The sequence below is a fragment of the Arachis hypogaea genome, chromosome 12 (genome assembly GCF_003086295.3).
Source record: "Arachis hypogaea cultivar Tifrunner chromosome 12, arahy.Tifrunner.gnm2.J5K5, whole genome shotgun sequence".
NCBI classification, from domain to species: Eukaryota; Viridiplantae; Streptophyta; class Magnoliopsida; order Fabales; family Fabaceae; genus Arachis; species Arachis hypogaea.
The window spans coordinates 64,318,064-64,337,428 of NC_092047.1; the positions used below are offsets into that span (position 1 = coordinate 64,318,064).

The window sequence follows — 19,365 nt, forward strand, 5'->3', positions numbered from 1 at the left end:
GGATGAAATTCCCCAACAAACCATGCTATTTTGTGAGATTTTTGATGTGTGGAGAATCAACTTCATGGGGCCATTCCCAAATTCTAATGGCTTTCTCTACATTCTACTTGCCGTTGATTATGTGTCCAAATGGGTGGAAGCGATACCCACCCGGACGGATGATGCTAATGTGGTCCTTTCCTTTGTGAGAAACAATATCATTTGTAGATTTGGGTCGCCACGAGCAATCGTGAGCGACCAAGGTTCCCACTTTTGCAATAAGAGAATGGAAGGGCTCATGAAGAAATATAGCATCATGCATAAAGTAGCCACGGCCTACCACCCACAAATGAACGGCCAAGCCGAGGTTTTTAATCGGGAGATTAAATTCATCTTGGAAAGGATTGTGAAGCCTAATAGGAAATATTGGAGTGCTAAGCTCACCGATGCATTATGGGCCTACGGAACGGCATACAAAATGCCAATTGGCATGAGTCCATTTCGGTTGGTGTATGGCAAGGCTTGCCACTTACCGATGGAGATAAAGCACAAGGCATATTGGGCCATCAAGGAGTGCAATCCGAGTTTGGGTGGAGCCGGAATTGAGCGGAAGCTACAACTAGCGGAGTTGGAATGTTTGAGGCTTGAAGCTTATGAGAATTCTAGACTTTACAAGGAGAAAATGAAAGCCGTGCATGATAGGAACATAAGAGGTAAAGAATTTAAATCTGGTGATCTAGTCCTCCTTTAAAATTCTAGATTGAGATTGTTGCCCAGAAAACTAAGGTCAAAATGGGAAGTGTAACAACCCTGATTTTCGAGTACGTGAGATCTTTTCTAAAGGCACGGATTTCTCCGGAAGATCAGTAAAGAGAACACCTCTTCTATATCAACAAGTATCTCGATACTCATTTTCATTATGTCATCCTTAAGCTAGAACCTTTTTTGAGGTAAGCTCGATAACGCGGTCACAAAGAACCTAGTTTTTGAACCGTATCGGTTAGGAGTTTTGATTCGGTTTTTCGTAAGTAGTCTCAGTTTGACGAGCCGGACTCGATTCATGAGAGAAGAGAGATAATAGTATAATATTATCATTATATTAGTATTATGATATGCTTGAATGATATTATAAGGTTACCTGGTCTGTTTTAGTTAAAAACAGAAAATCGGTTTAACCGGGTTTACGGTTTACTAGTGCAGCTTAGCACCAGCACTCTCTGATGACTTTAGCAATGGTAAGGCCTCATTATACATGTTTTATTCTCATAATAAATATGTTACTAGTGTCATTTATGCTAGTAGCTCAGAAAATAATTTTTAGAGATATTTTTACAAGTGTTCCGATACATCTAGTTTTAGTAGTTATACACCTGAGATATTTTAATATTATTTTAACCCACCTCCAAGCCAACCAATCACAACTCACCTTACACCCCCAAGACACTCCAAGGCTGTTCATTTACTCCCTTTGGCCGAAATTGAAAGGAGAGAAAAGAGAGAAAACTTCATGAACACTTAATCTTCAAAGCTTGATGTCTTCTGAACTAAAACTCAAATCAAAACTCCGATTTCACCAAAATGATCCTCTCTTCTTCCTCTACATAACCATGTGACTTATCAAGGCTGGAAATAAGGTGAGATGGCTGTCTCCCTCCCTCTTCAATTTGGTTTTCAAGGAAAACCATGCAAAACATGTGTTTTCTTGATGTTCTTCCTTAGGAATCATGCTTAACTTGACTTGAGGGCCAAGAAACATTAATTTCCAGCAATTATAAGGTGAGATATCTCTTCCTAACGTGCTGAGGGAGATTTGGTCAGTTGAGAGTTTGTGGATTTAAAGTTGTTTTTGATGTGTTTTAGGAGGAAAAAGTGCTTTAAGAACACTTCAAAGAGTAACCGGATTTGGAGCAGAAAATAAAGGTAGGATGTGATGAATTTAATCTTGATTGATTGTGTTTGAGATGTGTGATTATGTGAGTTATTCTTGGTGAAAGTTTGTTGAAATTTTGATGAAATTTGATGATATTCAAGCTATGAATGTTGTTCTTGAGGGCTGCTGGAAAAACGAACCCTAGGCCTTAAATTGGGGTTTAATTTGTGTTAAAATCATGTAGAAAAGATGGGATTTTAGTGGCTGGGAATTTATTATGAATTTTGGTAAAAATCGGTTGCTGAAAAGACTGAAAAATGGGTAAAAATAGAGAAAGAATCTGAAGAATATATGAAGAACATGAAGAACACTTTGAGTGTGATGAAGAACATGGAAGAACAGGCCTTAGATCTTGAAAAGGGCAAGGAAGTAAAATTTTTGGTGTTTGAGGGGTTATTTTGTAATTTCTGAATGTTTGGGTGGTTAAAGTAGAAATATTAAAAGTTACGGGTGGTTAAAAATGAATTTTAAAGGTTAAAAGTTAAAAAGGGGGAATTTTTGAAAATTTAATGATAAAATAATAAATAATAATAAAATATTAAATAATAATATTTAATTAAAAATATTATTTTAATAAAAATAATAAAATAATGCGGAAAAGGCAGTTTTCTGTAAAAGCTTTAGAAAGACAACTTTAAGCGCAGAATCTCATAATTACCTTCATAAAACACTTAGGGAGTGGTAATAACATGTTAGTGAGGCAAAGATAAATGAAAGATAAAAAGTTAAAGAAAAGATAAACACCAAAGAAAAGTCTGTAAAGTTTTAATGACAGAAAAACAGACAGAGATTAGTAAATGAACTAGGAGCAACATAGTTAGTTCTTGAGTTGCACCCAGGGTTAGGTATAATATGAAAAGTTAAACTATTTCAGTATAGACTTAATGAACCTATACTTGGGACAGGCTAACTATTTATATCAAAATTTACATAAGCTTTAAATACATATGTTATGAAGAGAAATCAAAGCAGAGTAAAGAAACACAGAGAACAGAGTAACCAGAGAAAAGTAAAGAGATACAGAGAAAAGAGTAATCAGAGCAGAGTAAAAAGACAAAGAGAAAAGAGTAATGTGATAAAGAGAAATGGTTTGAGTTATGATGTTGTAAAAGTAAAAGCTGTAGAGTTTGTATAGCATGATTGACTAGAGAAAGAAAGAGGTACTGCATAAGAATGTGAAAGTGATGATGAATAATGAGAATGATAATGAATGATGATAATGAGAATGATTATATGATGATCTGTTGCGTGAAGGCAGTCAGATAGATGGTGGTACGACCACTGAGAGTGATTTTCTGGGATACTTAGCTATAATGCTATTCTGTAAGTCAGAGGGCTCTTACAGATGTATCGAGAGCACACGACTAGCATATACTCCTGTAAGTCAAAGGACTCTTATAGTGAGAGTGTGTGTATGCTCCTGTAAGTCAAAGGACTCTTACAGTGAGAGTGTATGTATGCTTCTGTAAGTCAAAGGACTCTTACAGAGAGTGTGTTGGGCAGATATAGGTTAACTAGCTCTGCCATGCAAGTCAAAGGACTCTTGCGAGGGACATTGCCAACAGGAAAGCCTTACCTGGTCAGACGACTCCGGGTAACGTCGGGAGCGGGTATGTAACCGACAAATGAGCTCATTACCTGCGCTAGGGCTAGACTTGCATCATACTTGGTTGTGCATTTCCTTTGTTATGATTGTGGTATGAATGTATGCTTTCCTTGTTTGTATTCTATTCTCTGTGTCTGTTTTCTATTTTCTTGTATCCTTCTGTTTGTGTTCTGTTTTCTATTTCTCTATTTCCTCTATTTAACTTCATTTTCTATTTACTGCTTTTTGTATTTTGCCATTCGTTTGCAAAACAACATATAATTAATGAACTTAACTAATAACCCCGACCCTACTAAGAACTCCCTAGTTCTTACCCCTTCTCTCTCCCTTCCCCCTTCAGATGGAAGCAAGAGTTCCTTTCTGTAGTTTGCTGACGACCGTTTGTAATAAAGGATTCCGCTCTAGGTAGTTGATGAGCGGATAATTTATACGCTTTTTGGCATTGTTTTTAGTATGTTTTTAGTAGAATCTAGTTACTTTTAGGGATGTTTTTATTAGTTTTTATGTTAAATTTACATTTCTGGACTTTACTATGAGTTTGTGTATTTTTCTGTGATTTCAGATATTTTCTGGCTGAAATTGAGGGACTAGAGCAAAAATCAGATTCAGAGGTTGAAGAAGGACTGCTGATGTTGTTGGATTCTGACCTCCCTGCACTCAAAGTGAATTTTCTGGAGCTACAAAACTCCAAATGACGCGCTTCTAATTGTGTTGGAAAGTAGACATCCAGGGCTTTCCAGCAATATATAATAGTCCATACTTTGGCCGAGTTTAGATGATGTAAAAGGGCGTTGAACGCTAGTTCTATGCTGCTGTCTGGAGTTAAACGCCAGAAACACGTCACAAGCCAGAGTTGAACGCCAGAAATACGTTACAAATTGGCGTTCAACTCCAAGACTGACCTCTACACGTGTAACATTCAAGCTCAGCCTAAGCACACACCAAGTGGGCCCTGGAAGTGGATTTATGCATCAGTTACTTATTTCTGTAAACCCTAGTAACTAGTTTATTATAAATAGGACTTTTTACTATTGTATTAGACATTATCTTTGATCAGTTTTATTATATCTTAGACTTTCATGGAGGCTGGCCATTCGGCCATGCCTGAACCATTATCACTTATGTATTTTCATACGGTAGAGTTTCTGCACTCCATAGATTAAGGTGTGGAGCTCTGCTGTTCTTCAAAGATTAATGCAAAGTACTACTGTTTTTCTATTCAATTCAACTTATTCCGCTTCTAAGATATTCATTCGCACTTCAACCTGAATGTGATGAACGTGACAATCATCATCATTCCCCCACGAACGCGTGCCTGACAACCACTTCCGTTCCACTTTAGATTGAATGAGTATCTCTTGGATCTCTTAATCAGAATCTTCGTGGTATAAGCTAGATTGATGGTGGCATTCATGAGAGTCCGGAAAGTCTAAACCTTTTCTGTGATATTCCGAGTAGGACTCTGGGATTGAATGACTGTGACGAACTTCAAACTTGCGAGTGCTGGGCGTAGTGACAGACGCAAAAGGAGGGTGAATCCTATTCCAGTATGATCGAGAACCTCAGATGATTAGCCGTGCTGTGACAGAGCATTTGGACCATTTTCACAAGAGGATGGGATGTAGCCATTGACAAGGGTGACGCCTCCAGACGATTAGCCATGCAGTGACAGCGCATCGGACCATTTTCCAGAGAGGATTAAAAGTAGCCATTGACAACGGTGATGTCCTTACATAAAGCCAGCCGTAGAAAGGAGTAAGACTGATTGGATGAAGACAGCGGGAAAGTAGAGATTCAGAGGAACGAAAGCATCTCTATACGCTTATCTGAAATTCTCACCAATGAATTACATAAGTGTTTCTATCCTTATTTTCTATCTATTTATTATTTATGTTCTAAAACTCCATAACCTTTTGATATCCTCCTGACTGAGATTTACAAGGTGACCATAGCTTGCTTCATTCCAACAATCTCCGTTGGATCGACCCTTACTCACGTAAGGTTTATTACTTGGACGACCCAGTGCACTTGCTGGTTAGTTGTATCAAAGTTGTGAATGAAAAACGATTTATTAAGACGTGCGTACAGAGTTTTTGGCGCCGTTGCCTGAGATCACAATTTCGTGCACCATGTTTTTGGCGCCGTTGCCGGGGATTGTTTGAGTTTGGACAACTGACGGTTCATCTTGTTGCTCAGATTAAGCAATTTTCTTTTTGTTTTATTTTTAAAAAATTTTTCAAAAATCTTTCAAAAATTTCTCATCTGTTTTCGAAAAAAAAAAATTTTTAAAATCAATGTTTTCAAAAATATATTTTTCTTCAGAATTTTTAAGAATGAATTCTAGTGTTTCATGATGATTTGTTGAATCTTGGCTGGCTGTAAGCCATGTCTAATCTTTTGGACTGGGATTTCAACTTATCATCACAAGAGCTTGATGATTCTCACACACTTAGTTACTCTATACATGGAAAGTATAAATCTCTTTTAAAGCTTGACTGGCTATTAAGCCCTGTCTAACCCTCAGATTGGAGCCTTAGACTAAGAGTACAAAGATTCCTGGAATTCATATTAAAAATTTTGGAATCCTTATTTTTCTTTTTCATATATAATTTTCGAAAAAAAAATCCAAAAAAATTTTAGAAAATCATAAAAAATCAAAAATATTTTGTGTTTCTTATTTGAGTCTTGAGTCAATTTCAGGTTTGGTGTCAATTGCATGTTCATCTTGCATTTTTCGAAAAAATCATGCATTCATAGTGTTCTTCATGATCTTCAAGTTGTTCTTGGTAAGTCTTCTTGTTTGATCTTGATGTTTTCTTGTTTTGTGTCTTTTCTTGTTTTTCATGTGCATTTTTGCATTCTTAGTGCCTAAGCATTAAAGATTTCTAAGTTTGGTGTCATGCATGTTTTCTTTGCATTAAAAATTTTTCAAAAATATGTTCTTGATGTTCATCATGATCTTCAAAGTGTTCTTGGTGTTCATCTTGACATTCATAGCATTTTTGCATGCATTCATTGTTTTGATCCAAAATTTTCATTCATTGCATCATTTTCATGTTTTTCTCTCTCATCATTAAAAATTCAAAAATAAAAAAAAATATCTTCTCCTTTTTCTTCTCATAAATTCGAAAATTTGAGTTGACTTTTTCAAATCTTCTTAAAATCTAGTTGTTTCTTATGAGTCAAATCAAATTTTCAATTTAAAAATCTTATCTTCTTCAAAATCTTTTTCAAAAATCAAATCTTTTTTTATTTTTCTTATTTATTTTTGAAAATTATAAAAATATTTTTCAAAAATCTTTTCCTAATTTTATCACATAATTTTTGAAAATAACATCATCAATTAATGTTTTGATTCAAAAATTTCAAGTTTGTTACTTACCTGTTAAGAAAAATTCAAACTTTAAGTTCTAGAATCATATCTTGTGATTTCTTGTGAATCAAGTCATTAATTGTGATTTTAAAAATCAAATCTTTTTCAAAACTAAATTCAATCATATCTTTTCAAAAATATCTTCTTATCTTATCTTTTTCAAAAATTTGATTTTAAAATATCTTTTCTAACTTCTTATTTTCTTATCTTTTCAAAATTAATTTTCAAATTTGTTCCAACTAACTAACTAACTTTTTGTTTGTTTCTTATCTTTTTCAAAACTACCTAACTAACTCTCTCTCTCTAATTTTCGAAAATATCTTCCCTCTTTTTCAAAAATTCTTTTTAATTAACAAATTGTTTCAAATTTTAATTTTAATTTTCGAAAATCACTAACCATTTTTCAAAAATTATTTTCGAAAATCCTCTTTCTCTCTCATCTCATTCTATTTATTTATTTATTTACTAACATCTCTTCCTCACTCACCAAAAATCCGAACCCCCTCTCTCTCTCTGAGTTCAGATTTTCTCTTCTTCTTTTCTTCTACTCTTCTTTTCTTCCACTCACCTAAGGGAACCTCTACACCTGGGCAAAAAGGATCCCTATTATTATTTTTCTGTCCCTCTCCTTCATATGAGCAGGAGCAAGGACAAGAATATTCTTGTTGAAGCAGATCCAGAACCTGAAAGGACTCTGAAGAGGAAACTAAGAGAAGCTAAATTACAACAATCCAGCAAGCACCTTTCAGAAATTTTCGAACAGGAAGAGGAAATGGCAGCCGAAAATAATAATAATGCAACGAGGATGCTCGGTGACTTTACTGCACCTAATTCCAATTTACATGGAAGAAGCATCTCCATTTCTGCCATTGGAGCAAATAATTTTGAGCTGAAACCTCAATTAGTTTCTCTGATGCAACAGAACTGCAAGTTTCATGGACTTCCATCTGAAGATCCTTTTCAGTTCTTAACTGAATTCTTGCAGATCTGTGATACTGTTAAGACTAATGGAGTAGATCCTGAAGTCTACAGGCTCATGCTTTTCCCTTTTGCTGTGAGAGACAGAGCTAGAATATGGTTGGACTCTCAACCTAAGGATAGCCTGAACTCTTGGGATAAGCTGGTCAAGGCTTTCTTAGCCAAGTTCTTTCCTCCACAAAAGTTGAGTAAGCTTAGAGTGGATGTTCAGACCTTCAGACAGAAAGAAGGTGAATCCCTCTGTGAAGCTTGGGAGAGATATAAAGAACTGACCAAAAAGTGTCCTTCTGACATGCTTTCAGAATGGACCATCCTGGACATATTCTATGATGGTCTGTCTGAATTAGCTAAAATGTCATTGGATACCTCTCCAGGTGGATCCATTCACTTAAAGAAAATGCCTGCAGAAGCTCAAGAACTCATTGATATGGTTGCTAATAACCAGTTCATGTACACTTCTGAGAGGAATCCTGTGAGTAGTGGGACGCCTATGAAGAAGGGTGTTCTTGAAATTGATACTCTGAATGCCATACTGGCTCAGAATAAAATATTGACTCAGCAAGTCAATATGATTTCTCAAAGTCTGAATGGAATGCAAGCTGCATCCAACAGTACTCAAGAGGCATCTTCTGAAGAAGAAGCTTATGATCCTGAAAACCCTGCAATAGCAGAGCTGAATTACATGGGTGAACCTTATGGAAACACCTATAACCCCTCATACAGAAATCACCTAAATCTCTCATGGAAGGATCAACAAAAGCCTCAACAAGGCTTTAATAATGGTGGAAGAAACAGGTTTAACAATAGTAAACCTTTTCCATCATCCACTCAGCAACAGACAGAGAACTCTGAACAAAATACCTCTAATTTAGCAAACTTAGTCTTTGATCTATCTAAGGCCACTGTAAGTTTCATGAATGAAACAAGGTCCTCCATTAGAAATTTGGAGGCACAAGTGGGCCAGCTGAGTAAAAGGATCACTGAAATCCCTCCTAGTACTCTCCCAAGCAATGCAGAAGAAAATCCAAAAGGAAAGTGCAAGGCCATTGATATAGTCAACACGGCCGAACCTGGAGAGGAAGGGGAGGACATAAATCCCAGTGAGGAAGACCTCTTGGGACGTCCAGTGATCAATAAGGAGTTTTCCTTTAAGGAACCAAAGGAATCTGAGACTCATCTAGAGACCATAGAGATTCCATTGAACCTCCTTATGCCCTTCATGAGCTCTGACGAGTATTCATCTTCTGAAGAGAATGAGGATGTTACTGAAGAGCAAGTTACCAAGTACCTTGGTGCAATCATGAAGCTGAATGCCAAATTATTTGGTATTGAGACTTGGGAAGATGAACCTCCCTTGTTCACCAATGAACTAAGTGATCTGGATCAACTGACATTGCCTCAGAAGAAACAGGATCTTGGAAAGTTCGTAATACCTTGTACCATAGGCAACATGATCTTTGAAAAGGCTCTGTGTGACCTTAGTTCAGGGATAAACCTCATGCCCCTCTCTGTAATAGAGAAAATGGGAATCTTTGGGGTGCAAGTGATGAGCGGATAATTTATACGCTTTTTGGCATTGTTTTTAGTATGTTTTTAGTAGAATCTAGTTACTTTTAGTGATGTTTTCATTAGTTTTTATGTTAACTTCACATTTCTGGACTTTACTATGAGTTTGTGTGTTTTTCTGAGATTTCAAGTATTTTCTGGCTGAAATTGAGGGACTTGAGCAAAAATCAGATTCAGAGGTTGAAGAAGGACTGCTGATGCTGTTGGATTCTGACCTCCCTGCACTCAAAGTGGATTTTCTTGAGCTACAGAACTCAAAATGGCGCGCTTTCAATTGCGTTGGAAAGTAGACATCCAGGGCTTTCCAGCAATATATAATAGTCCATACTTTGGCCGAGCTTAGACAACGTAAAAGGGTGTTGAACGCCAGTTCTATGCTGCTGTCTGGAGTTAAACGCCAGAAACACGTCACAAGCCAGAGTTGAACGCTAGAAATACGTTACAAACTGGCGTTCAACTCCAAGATTGACCTCTACACGTGTAACATTCAAGCTCAGCCCAAGCACACACCAAGTAGGCCCCGAAAGTGGATTTATGCATCAATTACTTACTTCTGTAAACCCTAGTAACTAGTTTATTATAAATAGGACTTTTTACTATTGTATTGGACATTATCTTTGGATCATCTTTTGATCATTTTTAGATCTCTAGACCTCCATGGGAGGCTGGCCATTCGGCCATGCCTGAACCTTTCACTTAAGTATTTTCAACGGTAGAGTTTCTACACTCCATAGATTAAGGTGTGGAGCTCTGCTGTTCCTCATGAATTAATGCAAAGTACTACTGTTTCTCTATTCAATTCAACTTATTCTGCTTCTAAGATATTCATTCGCACTTCAACCTGAATGTGATGAACGTGACAATCATCATCATTCCCTATGAACGCGTGCCTGACAACCACTTCCGTTCTACCTTAGATTGAATGAGTATCTCTTGGATCTCTTAATCAGAATCTTCGTGGTATAAGCTAGATTGATGGCGGCATTCATGAGAGTCTGAAAAGTCTAAACGTTGTCTGTGGTATTCCGAGTAGGACTTTGGGATTGAATGACTGTGACGAACTTCAAACTCGCGAGTACTAGGTGTAGTAACAGATGCAAAAGGAGGGTGAATCCTATTCCAGTATGATCGAGAACCTCAGATGATTAGCCGTGCTGTGACAGAGCATTTGGACCATTTTCACAAGAGGATAGAATGCAGCCATTGACAAGGGTGATGCCTCCAGACGATTAGCCATGCAGTGATAGCGCATCGGACCATTTTCCAGAGAGGATTAAAAGTAGCCATTGACAACGGTGATGTCCTTACATAAAGCCAGCCATGGAAAGGAGTAAGACTGATTGGATGAAGACAGCAGGAAAGCAGAGGTTCAGAGGAACGAAAGCATCTCTATACACTTATCTGAAATTCTCACCAATGATATACATAAGTGTTTCTATCCTTATTTTCTATCTATTTATTATTTATGTTCGAAAACTCTATGGCTATTTTATATCCGCCTGACTGAGATTTACAAGGTGACCATAGCTTGCTTCATACCAACAATCTCCGTGGAATCGACCCTTACTCACGTAAGGTTTATTACTTGGACGACCCAGTGCACTTGCTGGTTAGTTGTATCGAAGTTGTGAATGAAAAAAAATTTATTAAGACGTGCGTACAGAGTATTTGGCGCCGTTGCCTGAGATCACAATTTCGTGCACCAAGTTTTTGGCGCCGTTGCCGGGGATTGTTCGAGTTTGAACAACTGACGGTTCATCTTGTTGCTCAGATTAGGTAATTTTCTTTTTGTTTTATTTTCAAATATTTTTCAAAAACCTTTCAAAAATTTCTCATCTGTTTTCGAAAAAAAAAATATAAATCTTTTCAAAAAAATATTTTTCTTCAGAATTTTTAAGAATGAATTCTAGTGTTTCATGATGATTTGTTGAATCCTGGCTGGCTGTAAGCCATGTCTAATCTTTTGGACTGGGGTTTCAACTTATCATCACAAGAGCTTGTTGATTCTCACACACTTAGTTGCTCTATACATGGAAAGTATAAATATCTTCTAAAGCTTGACTGGCTATTAAGCCATGTCTAACCCTCAGATTTGAGCTTTAGACTAAGATTGCAAGATTCCTGGAATTCATATTAAAAATTTTGGAATCCTTATTTTTCTTTTTTTAAAATAATTTTCGAAAAATCCAAAAAAAAAATTAGAAAATCATAAAAAAATCAAAAATATTTTGTGTTTCTTGTTTGAGTCTTGAGTCAGATTTTAAGTTTGGTGTCAATTGCATGTTCATCTTGCATTTTTCGAAAATTCATGCATTCATAGTGTTCTTCATGATCTTCAAGTTGTTCTTGGTAAGTCTTCTTGTTTGATCTTGATGTTTTCATGTTTTGTGTCTTTTCTTGTTTTTCATATGCATTCTTGCATTCATAGTGTCTGTACATGAAAAATTTTTAAGTTTGGTGTCTTGCATGTTTTCTTTGCATTAAAAATTTTTCGAAAATAAGTTCTTGATGTTCATCTTGACATTCAAAGTGTTCTTGGTGTTCATCTTGACATTCATAGCATTCTTGCATGCATTCATTGTTTTGATCCAAAATTTTCATGCATTGAGTCTTTTTCATGTTTTTCCCTCTCATCATTAAAAATTCAAAATTAAAAAAATATCTTTCCCTTTTTCTCTCATAAATTTCGAAAATTTGAGTTGACTTTTTTAAAACTTTTTAAAATCTAGTTGTTTTTATGAATCAAATCAAATTTTCAAATTAAAAAATCTTATATTTTTCAAAATCTTTTTCAAAATTCAAATCTTTTTCATTTTTCTTATTTATTTTCGAAAATTTTAAAAATATTTTTCAAAAATCTTTTTCTTATCTTTATCTCCTAATTTTCGAAAATAACATCATCAATTAATGTTTTGATTCAAAAATTTCAAGTTTGTTACTTGCTTGTTAAGAAAGATTCAAACTTTGAGTTCTAGAATCATATCTTGTGATTTCTTGTGAATCAAGTCATTAATTGTGATTTTAAAAATCAAATCTTTTTCAAAACTAATTTCAATCATATCTTTTCAAAAATATCTCTTTATCTTATCTTTTTCAAAAATTTGATTTTAAAATATCTTTTCTAACTTCCTATCTTCTTATCTTTTCAAAATTGATTTTCAAATTTGTTTCAACTAACTAACTAACTTTTTTGTTTGTTTCTTATCTTTTTCAAAACTACCTAACTAACTCTCTCTCTCTTATTTTCGAAAATATCTTCCCTCTTTTTCAAAATTTCTTTTTAATTAACTAATTATTTTAATTTTTGATTTTAATTCTCGAAAATTACTAACCTTTTTCAAAAACTTTTTTCGAAAATCAACTAACTCTTTTTCAAAAATTATTTTCAAAAATTCTCTCTTATCTCCTTCTATTTATTTATTCATCTACTAACACTTCATCTCACCCAAATTCGAACCCCCTCTTCCATCTGTGTTCGAATTTTTTTCTTCTTCTTTTCTTCTACCCACACAGGGACCTCTATACTGTGGTAAAAAGGACCCCTATTATTATTATTTTTCTATCCCTCTTTTTCATATGAGCAGGAGCAAGGACAAGAATATTTTTGTTGAAGCAGATCCAGAACCTGAAAGGAATCTGAAGAGGAAACTAAGAGAAGCTAAATTACAACAATCCAGCAAGCACCTTTCAGAAATTTTCGAACAAGAAGAGGAGATGGCAGCCGAAAATAATAATAATGCAAGGAGGATGCTTGGTGACTTTACTGCACCTAATTCCAATTTACATGGAAGATGCATCTCCATTCCTGCCATTGGAGCAAACAATTTTAAGCTGAAACCTCAATTAGTTTCTCAGATGCAGCAGAACTGCAAGTTTCATGGACTTCCATCTGAAGATCCTTTTCAGTTCTTAACTGAATTCTTGCAGATCTGTGATACTGTTAAGACTAATGGAGTAGATCCTGAAGTCTACAGGCTCATGCTTTTCCCTTTTGCTGTGAGAGACAGAGCTAGAATATGGTTGGACTCTCAACCTAAGGATAGCCTGAACTCTTGGGATAAGCTGGTCAAGGCTTTCTTAGCCAAGTTCTTTCCTCCTCAAAAGCTGAGTAAGCTTAGAGTGGATGTTCAGACCTTCAGACAGAAAGAAGGTGAATCCCTCTATGAAGCTTGGGAGAGATACAAAGGACTGACCAAAAAGTGTTCTTCTGACATGCTTTCAGAATGGACCATCCTGGATATATTCTATGATGGTCTATCTGAATTAGCTAAAATGTCATTGGATACCTCTGCAGGTGGATCCATTCACTTAAAGAAAACGCCTGCAGAAGCTCAAGAACTCATTGACCTGGTTGCTAATAACCAGTTCATGTACACTTTTTAGAGGAATCCTGTGAGTAATGGGACGCCTATGAAGAAGGGAGTTCTTGAAATTGATACTCTGAATGCCATACTGGCTCAGAATAAAATATTGACTCATCAAGTGAATATGATTTCTCAGAGTCTGAATGGAATGCAAGCTGCATCCAACAGTACTCAAGAGGCATCTTCTGAAGAAGAAGCTTATGATCCTGAAAACCCTGCAATAGCAGAGGTGAATTACATGGGTAAACCTTATGGAAACACCTATAACCCCTCATGGAGAAATCACCCAAATCTCTCATGGAAGGATCAGCAAAAGCCTCAACAAGGCTTTAATAATGGTGGAAGATATAGGTTTAACAATAGTAAACCTTTTCCATCATCCACTCAGCAACAGACAGAGAACTCTGAACAAAATATTTCTAATTTAGCAAACTTAGTCTCTGATCTATCTAAGGCCACTGTGAGTTTTATGAATGAAACAAGGTCCTCCATTAGAAATTTGGAAGCACAAGTGAGCCAGCTGAGTAAAAGGATCACTGAAATCCCTCCTAGTACTCTCCCAAGTAATACAGAAGAAAATCCAAAAGGAGAGTGCAAGGCCATTAAATTAATTAGCATGGTCGAACCTGTAAGGGAGGTTGAGGACGTGAATCCTAGTGAGGAAGACCTCCTGGGACGTCCAGTGATCAATGAGGCGTTTATTTCTGAGGAACCAAAGGAATCTGAGACTCATCTAGAGACCATAGAGATTTCATTGAACCTCCTTACACCATTCATGAGCTCTGAAGAGTATTCTTCTTCTGAAGAGAATGAAGATGTTACTGAAGAGCAAGTTGCCAAGTTCCTTGGTGCAATCATGAAGCTGAATGCCAAATTATTTGGTATTGAGACTTGGGAAGATGAACCTCCCTTGTTCACTAATGAACTGAGTGATCTGGATCAACTGACATTGCCTCAGAAGAAACAGGATCCTGGAAAGTTCTTAATACCTTGTACCATAGGCACCATGACCTTTGAGAAGGCTCTATGTGACCTTGGGTCAGGGATAAACCTCATGCCCCTCTCTGTAATAGAGAAACTGGGAATCTATGGGGTGCAAGCTACTAAAATCTCATTTGAGCTGGCAGACAATTCAAGAAAACAAGCTTATGGACAAGTAGAGGACATGTTAGTAAAGGTTGAAGGCCTTTACATCCCTGCTGATTTCATAGTCTTAGATACTAGGAAGGATGAGGATGAATCCATCATCCTTGGAAGACCCTTCCTAGCCACAGCAAGAGCTGTGATTGATGTTGACAGAGGTGAATTAGTCCTTCAATTGAATGAGGACTCCCTTGTGTTTACAACTCAAGGTTATCCTTCTGTAAACATGGAAAAGAGGCACAGTAAGCTTCTCCCACTGCAGAGTCAACCAGAGCCCCCATAGTCAAACTCTAAGTTTGGTGTTGGGAGGCCACAACCAAACTCTAAGTTTGGTGTTGAACTCCCATATCCAAACTCTAAGTTTGGTGTTGGGAAGTCTCAACAATGCTCTGAACATCTGTGAGGCTCCATGAGAGCCCACTGTCAAGCTAGTGACATTAAAGAAGCGCTTGTTGGGAGGCAACCCAATTTTTATTTATCTAATTTTATTTTTCTTGTTCTTTCATGTTTTATTAGGTTCATGATCATGTGGAGTAACAAAATAAATATAAAAATTGAAAACGGAATCAAAAACAGCAGAAGAAAAATCACACCCTGGAGAAGGATCTCACTGGCGTTTAAACGCCAGTAAGAAGCATCTGGATGGCGTTCAACGCCAGAACAGAGCATGGTTCTGGCGCTGAACGCCCAAAATGGGCAGCATCTGGGCGTTTGAACGCCAGAATTGCACCCTGGAGAAGAGCTGGCGCTGAACGCCCAGAACAAGCATGGTTATGGCGTTCAACGCCAGAAATGGGCAACAAATGGGCGTTTAACGCCCAGAACAAGCACCAATCTGGCGCTGAACGCCCAGAGTTGTGTGCAAGGGCATTTTGCATGCCTAATTTGGTGCAAGGTTGTAAATCCTTGAACACCTCAGGATCTGTGGACCCCACAGGATTCCCACCTACCCCCACTCACTTCTTCTCACCCCTCTTTCACACAATCCCATAAACACTCTTCCACAAAACCACTTCACCACTCACATCCATCCACTCTTCCCCATAAACCTACCTCATAAACCCCACCTACCTTCAAAATTCAAAATCAATTTCCAACCCAAAACCCACCCTTATGGCCAAACCTTACCCCACTTCCCTTCCCTATATATAGCCCTCCATTCTTCCTCATTTTCACACAACACAACCCTCTCTTCCCCTTCTTGACCGAAACACCTCTCTCTCCCTCTTCTCCATTTCTTCTTCTTCTTCATCTATTCTTTCTTCTCTTGCTCGAGGGCGAGCAATATTCTAAGTTTGGTGTGGTAAAAGCATAAGCTTTTTATTTTTCCATTACCATTGATGGCACCCAAGACCAGAGAATCCTCTAGAAAAGGGAAAGGGAAGACAAAAGCTTCCACCTCCGAGTCATGGGAGATGGAAAGATTCATCTCCGAAGCTCATCAAGACCACTTCTATGATGTTGTGGTCAAGAAGAAGGTGATCCCCGAGGTCCCTTTCAAGCTCAAGTAGAATGAGTATCCGGAGATCTGACATGAAATCCAAAGAAGAGGTTGGGAAGTTCTAACAAACCCCATCCAACAAGTCGGCATCCTAAGGGTTCAAGAGTTCTATGCCAATGCATGGATCACTAGGAACCATGATCAAAGTAAGAACCCAAACCCAAAGAATTATATTACAATGGTTCGGGGGAAATACTTAGATTTTAGTCCGGAAAATGTGAGGTTGGCGTTTAACTTGCCTATGATGCAAGGAGATGCACGCCTCTACACTAGAAGGGTCAGCTTTAATCAAAGGTTGGACCAAGTCTTCATGGACATATGTGTGGAAGGAGCTCAATGGAAGATTGACTCTAAAGGCAAGCCGGTTCAATTAAGAAGACTGGACCTCAAGCCTGTGGCGAGAGGATGGTTGGAGTTCATCCAACGCTCCATCATCCCCACTAGCAACCGATCTGAAATTACTGTGGATCGGGCCATCATGATCCATAGCATCATGATTGGAGAAGAAGTAGAGGTTCATGAAGTCATCTCCCTTGAACTCTGCAAAATAGCCGAAAAGCACTCTCCTGGGGCAAGGCTAGCTTTTCCTCATCTTATTTGCCATCTATGTTACTCAGCTTCCCATTGAGGAAGAGAAGCCCATCACTAAGAAAAGGATGGAGCAAGTAAGAGAGCCCATTCATGGAACTCAAGAGACACATGAAGCTCATCACCATGAGATCCTGGAGATGCCTCAAATGCATTTTCCTCCACAAAACTATTGGGAGCAAATCAACACCTCCCTAGGAGAATTAAGTTCCAACATGGGATAATTAAGGGTGGAACATCAAGAGCACTCCATCATCCTTCATGAAATAAGAGAAGATCAAAAAACAATGAGGGAGGAGCAACAAAGACAAGGAAGAGACATAGAAGAGCTCAAGGACATCATTGGTTCCTCAAGAAAGAAACGCCACCATCACTAAGGTGGACTCATTCTTTGTTCTTAAATTCTCTATTTTTCATTTTCTTTATGTTAAGTGCTTATCCATGTTTGTGTCTTATTACATGATCATTAATATTTAGTAACTATGTCTTAAAGTTATAAATGTCCTATGAATCCATCACCTCTCTTAAATGAAAAATGTTTTAATTCAAAAGAACAAGAAGTACATGAGTTTCGAATTTATCCTTGAACTTAGTTTAATTATGTTGATGTGGTGACAATGCTTCCTGTTTTCTGAATGAATGCTTGAACAGCGCATATGTCTTTTGAAGTTGTTGTTTAAGAATGTTAAATATGTTGACTCTTGAAAGAATGATGACAAGGAGACCTGTTATTTGATAATCTGAAAAATCATAAAAATGATTCTTGAAGCAAGAAAAAGCAGCAAAGAACAAAGCTTGCAGAAAAAAAATGGCGAAAAAAATAGAAAGAAAAAGGAAAAAGCAAGCAGAAAAAGCCAAAAGCTCTTAAAACCAAGAGGCAAGAGCAAAAAGCCAATAACCCTTAAAACTAAAAGGCAAGGGTAAGAAAAAGGATCCCAAGGCTTTGAGCATCAGTGGATAGGAGGGCCTAAAGGAATAAAATCCTGGCCTAAGCGGCTAAACCAAGCTGTCCCTAACCATGTGCTTGTGGCGTGTAGGTGTCAAGTGAAAACTTGAGACTGAGCGGTTAAAGTCAAGGTCCAAAGCAAAAGAAGAGTGTGCTTAAGAACCCTGGACACCTCTAATTGGGGACTTTAGCAAAGTTGAGTCACAATCTGAAAAGGTTCACCCAATTATGTGTTTGTGGCATTTATGTATCCGGTGGTTATACGGGAAAACAAAGTGCTTAGGGCCATGGCCAAGACTCATAAAATAGCTGTGTTCAAGAATCATCATACTGAACTAGGAGAATCAATAACACTATCTGAACTCTGAGTTCCTATAGATGCTAATCATTATGAACTTCAATGGATAAAGTGAGATGCCAAAACTATTCAAGAGGCAAAAAGCTACAAGTCCCGCTCATCTGATTGAAGCTATGTTTCATTGATAATTTGGAATTTATAGTATATTCTCTTCTTTTTATCCTATTTGATTTTCAGTTGCTTGGGGACAAGCAACAATTTAAGTTTGGTGTTGTGATGAGCGGATAATTTATACGCTTTTTGGCATTATTTTTAGTATGTTTTTAGTAGAATCTAGTTATTTTAGGGATATTTTCATTTGTTTTTATGTTAAATTCACATTTCTGGACTTTACTATGAGTTTGTGTATTTTTCTGAGATTTCAGGTATTTTCTGACTGAAATTGAGGGACTTGAGCAAAAATCAGATTCAGAGGTTGAAGAAGGACTGCTGATGCTGTTGGATTTTGACCTCCCTGCACTCAAAGTAGATTTTCTGGAGCTACAGAACTCAAAATGGCGCGCTTCCAATTGCGTTGGAAAGTAGACATCCAGGGCTTTCTAGCAATATATAATAGTCCATACTTTGGCCGAGCTTAGACAACGTAAAAGGGTGTTGAACGCCAGTTCTACGCTGCTGTCTGGAGTTAAACGCCAGAAACACGTCACAAGCCAGAGTTGAACGCAAGAAATACGTTACAAACTGGCGTTCAACTCCAATATTGACCTCTACACGTGTAACATTCAAGCTCAGCCCAAGCACACACCAAGTGGGCCCCGGAAGTGGATTTATGCATCAATTACTTACTTCTGTAAACCCTAGTAACTAGTTTATTATAAATAGGACTTTTTACTATTGTATTGGACATTATCTTTGGAACATCTTTTGATCATTTTTAGATCTCTAGACCTCCATGGGAGGCTGGCCATTCGGCCATACCTGAACCTTTCACTTATGTATTTTCAACGGTAGTGTTTCTACACTCTATAGATTAAGGTGTGGAGCTCTGCTGTTCCTCATGAATTAATGCAAAGTACTACTGTTTCTCTATTCA

The 19,365-nt window shown here is 37.3% G+C and overlaps 1 protein-coding gene and 2 non-coding genes across 3 annotated transcripts in view; 1 reads left to right on the top strand and 2 right to left on the bottom strand.

Moving 5' to 3' along the window:
• The first annotated feature begins 265 nt into the window (after positions 1-265).
• LOC112730082 (uncharacterized) overlaps positions 266-19,365 on the top strand; it is a 29,276-nt gene continuing 10,176 nt past the window's right edge. Inside the window, exon 1 of the mRNA XM_025780194.1 lies at positions 266-692. Within this exon, the coding sequence (XP_025635979.1) occupies positions 266-692 (427 nt within the window). The remainder of the gene's footprint in view (positions 693-19,365) is intronic.
• LOC112732054 (small nucleolar RNA R71) lies at positions 8,057-8,164 on the bottom strand. Its single transcript, XR_003167795.1, has one exon. It is a non-coding gene; the product is annotated as a small nucleolar RNA R71 (small nucleolar RNA).
• Positions 13,543-13,650, bottom strand: LOC112731079 (small nucleolar RNA R71). Its single transcript, XR_003166872.1, has one exon. It is a non-coding gene; the product is annotated as a small nucleolar RNA R71 (small nucleolar RNA).